Source organism: Procambarus clarkii, chromosome 70 (genome assembly GCF_040958095.1).
Source record: "Procambarus clarkii isolate CNS0578487 chromosome 70, FALCON_Pclarkii_2.0, whole genome shotgun sequence".
Classification (NCBI taxonomy): Eukaryota; Metazoa; Arthropoda; class Malacostraca; order Decapoda; family Cambaridae; genus Procambarus; species Procambarus clarkii.
Window position 1 is genome coordinate 24,901,202 of NC_091219.1, and position 5,000 is coordinate 24,906,201.

At 46.5% G+C, this 5,000-nt stretch overlaps 1 protein-coding gene across 1 annotated transcript in view; it reads right to left on the reverse strand.

Moving 5' to 3' along the window:
* Positions 1 to 5,000, reverse strand: part of LOC138349797 (cell adhesion molecule Dscam1-like) — a 150,714-nt gene that overhangs the window by 74,882 nt on the left and 70,832 nt on the right. The window contains exon 3 of the mRNA XM_069311553.1: positions 4,767 to 4,923. Coding sequence (XP_069167654.1) covers positions 4,767 to 4,923 — 157 coding nt within the window. The remainder of the gene's footprint in view (positions 1 to 4,766; positions 4,924 to 5,000) is intronic.

Below are 5,000 nucleotides of genomic sequence, written 5' to 3' on the forward strand. Positions count from 1 at the left end.
CCCATTGTTTCGTGTTCTGTCATAGATTTGTCACCTCACCCAAAACTCTTGTGCCATATCACTTAACCCTAAAACGAGTGTAAGTATGAATGTATTTTATGTGTAAACTAATTCTTTGAAAATGTAATAAGCATTACGAAACGCGTTCAGGCGTCAGACCAGGAATAAAGAATGAATTTTGGAGAGTTAATCTATCAATTACCTCCGACAGTGAAGAAGAATGTAAAAAAAAAAAACACCAGTCTCTGCAGCACGTGACACACCCATCAGTCTCTGCAGCACGTGACACACCCATCAGTCTCTGCAGCACGTGACACACCCATCAGTCTCTGCAGCACGTGACACCCCCACCAGTCTCTGCAGCACGTGACACCCCCACCAGTCTCTGCAGCACGTGACACCCCCACCAGTCTCTGCAGCACGTGACACACCCATCAGTCTCTGCAGCACGTGACACACCCATCAGTCTCTGCAGCACGTGACACCCCCACCAGTCTCTGCAGCACGTGACACACCCATCAGGCTCTGCAGCACGTGACACACCCACCAGTCTCTGCAGCACGTGACACCCCCACCAGTCTCTGCAGCACGTGACACCCCCACCAGTCTCTGCAGCACGTGACACCCCCACCAGTCTCTGCAGCACGTGACACACCCATCAGTCTCTGCAGCACGTGACACACCCATCAGTCTCTGCAGCACGTGACACACCCATCAGTCTCTGCAGCACGTGACACACCCATCAGTCTCTGCAGCACGTGACACACCCATCAGTCTCTGCAGCACGTGACACACCCATCAGTCTCTGCAGCACGTGACACACCCATCAGTCTCTGCAGCACGTGACACACCCACCAGTCTCTGCAGCACGTGACACCCCCACCAGTCTCTGCAGCACGTGACACCCCCACCAGTCTCTGCAGCACGTGACACACCCATCAGTCTCTGCAGCACGTGACACACCCATCAGTCTCTGCAGCACGTGACACCCCCACCAGTCTCTGCAGCACGTGACACACCCACCAGTCTCTGCAGCACGTGACACACCCACCAGTCTCTGCAGCACGTGACACCCCCACCAGTCTCTGCAGCACGTGACACACCCACCAGTCTCTCATAATCACCAGGTCTCTCAACAACACCTGTCTCTCAAAATCCTTTTAATTATAATCACATAAATTGGATTATCAGTTTTACAAGCCTGACAATTTCCAATAGAGAATGTCAGGATTTATTTTCTTGTGAAGATCAAGCGATCAATTGTCCACCGCAGTTTGCATACTGAGACGAACTCTTATCTCAGAATTAATGAGTTTCTGGACGAGGTTTCTCTCTCCTTTGATTTTAAAATCGAGTTCACCTGGGCATGATCCTTGAGGTATCCTCTTGGGTATCGTCTTTGAAGATGCAAAGCCTTACTACATATTATTGAAAGTGCAATATTTATAACATAGACTATTTTAAAAAAAAAGTGGCTGTAAAAACATAGGAATTATAGAAACTACAAAAAAAAGTCCTATTGGCTCGTACAAAGGTAGTTCCACAAATTAAATATCCTGTTTCCACACCAGTATTTACCCAGGTCTTTTCTAAATAAAACTGAACCTTTTTTTTCATGATAATACCTTATTGATGGACTTAATTAGAGACTCGGCTCATCTGGTACCAGGGATGTTTTGGAATATACGTAGACGCGTAAGTGTATATATATATATTGTACTATGGTTTCTTCCCTGTGTTTTGTCTGTCTTTCTGCCTGTCTTCTGTGTATATATATATATATATATATATATATATATATATATATATATATATATATATATATATATATATATATATATATATTTCTGTAGACAGTCGTGATAGACGGAGCCTATAATGGGCAAGGAACAGCAATCCCGTCTGTTGAGGGGGGAACCCACACCATTTCCCCTACACCCCCCTCCCCCCTCCCCCGCACCCTCACACGACGATGGCATCTCGCTTCATAACACAACAACAACATCTTCGCTGTTATTTCCCCTCTCTCTTCCCTCCCCTCTTCCCTCTCCCCCCTTCCCTCCCCTCTCGCCCCTTCCCTCCCCTCTCGCCCCCTTCCCTCCCCTCCCCCCCTTCCCCACAGCCGCTCTCGTAAAGACTCCCAGCTGACCTGCCTCTCAAGATAACGACTTGCCACAGTCTTTGATTCCTCAAGTTATTTTTTGATTTATTTCTTTGGCGAGTGTTTCTGGAAGAGCACTTGGGCCCGGCGCCCCCGTGATACACCGTCTTGGTGAGTCCTGACGGCGAGGACACAACATCAAGGAGCTGAGGAAGTTGTTTGGTGTTGACAAGTGTTGTCGTCTAAGCGTTAGTAAACAACGAGAAAGAATGCCATTGAAGTCTATCACTTCCGCTGCGTTTAGGAAATTAATTATTTATTTATGGTGAGTGAGGAGTCCGCCGCGTGTGGATAACGAAAGAACGGGTGAGAACACAGAATAACAGAATGGAGTGGGAACGTTAAAGAACATGGGGCATGCGTTAGTAAGAATAGGCAAGCAAGCAAGCACAGGCAGGCAGGCAAGCACATAATAACATACCTGGTTGATGGGGTTCTGGGAGTTCTTCTACTCCCCAAGCCCGGCCCGAGGCCAGGCTCGACTTGTGAGGGTTTGGTCCACCAGGCTGTTGCTTGGAGCGGCCCGCAGGCCCACATACCCACCACAGCCCGGTTGGTCCGGCACTCCTTGGAGGAATAAATCTAGTTTCCTCTTGAAAATGTCCACGGTTATTCCGGCAATATTTCTTATGCTTGCTGGGAGGACGTTGAACAACCGCGGACCTCTGATGTTTATACAGTGTTCTCTGATTGTGCCTATGGCACCTCTGCTCTTCATTGGTTCTTCATTGGTTCTACCAATAGACGATGCAACAGCTCTATTGATCCATGCGAGGTCGTTTTTATTTCTAACCCAACCTCTCACCTCTCTCACACACAGAGATCACACTAACGTGATGCATCAAATGAACAAATCGACAAGGGCCGTGACGAGGATTCGAACCTGCGTCCGGGAGCATCCCAGATTAAGGCAGTGTCTGGAATGCTCCCGGACGCAGGTTTGAATCCTCGTCACGGCCCTTGTGGATTTATTCTCTCCTCTCTGATATAGCTGTCCTCCCTACGCACGAAACACCTACATAGCATCCTCCCTTCTCTACTCTATATTACCTGACAATTTAACTTGTTCCAGAGATCAACAAACCCCCAATTACTAAACTAATATTTACAAACGTAGCTAAACTAAATATATCTATATCTATATATAAATAAAACTAAATATATCTATATCTAAACTTATTCAGCTCGTCTTAGATTTTCGTGTTCTATTTTGTGTTGCTATTTCTAGCACCCCTATACACCCAACCACTTGGGCTGGACGGTAGAGCGACGGTCTCGCTTCATGCAGGTCGGCGTTCAATCCCCGACCGTCCAAGTGGTTGGGGCACCATTCCTTCCCCCCGTCCCATCCCAAATCCTTATCCTGACCCCCTTCCCAGTGCTATATAGTCGTACTGGCTTGGCGCTTTCCCCTGATAGTTCCCTTCCCCTTCTAGCTCCCTATTTATATCCCCTCGTTATACCCCTCTTTCATTCGTGGGTATATTTCAATCACGTCTCCCCTTACCCTATTTAAAGAAATTGTAGGGCATTGAGCTTAAAGCTGAATAAGCTAATGGAGCAGGGCTCCCAACATGGGCAAGATAAAGCTTATTGATAAAAGATAATTTTATGAGTCCTTGAGTTTAATTTGCTTTATACTGTTATACATTGATTTCAGAATACAGTTACACATTGATTTCAGAATACAGAATACATTCATTTCTTGACGTTAGATCCCCAAAAAATCACGACTTTCAATTATTTTTGTAAATGTAGAATTTAGAAATTTCAATTTAGACATTTTTCACCCACGTTATTGTGACTCATCATCTGCTATTGCATAATTACTCGGCTGATATCTAGTAAATGTGTTACTATTTCTTAGAATTAGACTCGAATTAGAATTAGACACTTGTCAGCATTGAATATAATCAATCAATAATTGATACATTTCAAGGCTTTCATCTTTGGCGATTTGAGTACTCTTCTAAATGTCTTTCCAGCTGTGGCAGTGTCTTTAAAAATCTTCTAATGATGCTTTGCGATTCTATGTCTAAATTGTGAGTATTTGATACAACCAACAGGCGAACCTACTCAAGGGCTGTATACACCTAAATGTGCATAGTTACATCTTGGTCAATATATACACTGAGTGTATATATATATATATATATATATATATATATATATATATATATATATATATATATATATATATATATATATATATATATATATATATATACATTATGAGGGAGTAAATATACACTCTCCTGAAGAGCCTTAATAACATTTTCGTGATTGATAGGCCTAAGGGCTAAGTGCAAGTTAGACACGTACTGGGGGAGGAGCCACGTACCGGCACGGACGTGACGAGGAGACACAGGGACACACAGGGACACGTACTGGGGGAGGAGCCACGTACCGGCACGGACGTGACGAGGAGACACAGGGACACACAGGGACACGTACTGGGGGAGGAGCCACGTACCGGCACGGACGTGACGAGGAGACACAGGGACACACAGGGACACGTACTGGGGGAGGAGCCACGTACCGGCACGGACGTGACGAGGAGACACAGGGACACACAGGGACACGTACTGGGAGAGGAGCCACGTACCGGCACGGACGATGACGGGCGTGGCCATTATGGTGCCGGCGGGGGAGGACGCCCTGCAGGTGTAGGTGGCAGCGTGGAGCTGGGCGTTGTAGTGGTGGGCGGGGAAGGGTTCGAATACCAGCGTCCCGTTGTTGGCCACCTGTACCACGCCCTCCACCTGTGGTGAGGCGCAGCTGGTGTTAGTGTAGGTGGTGTAGGTGGTGGTGTAGGTGGTGGTGGTGTTGGCCACCTGTA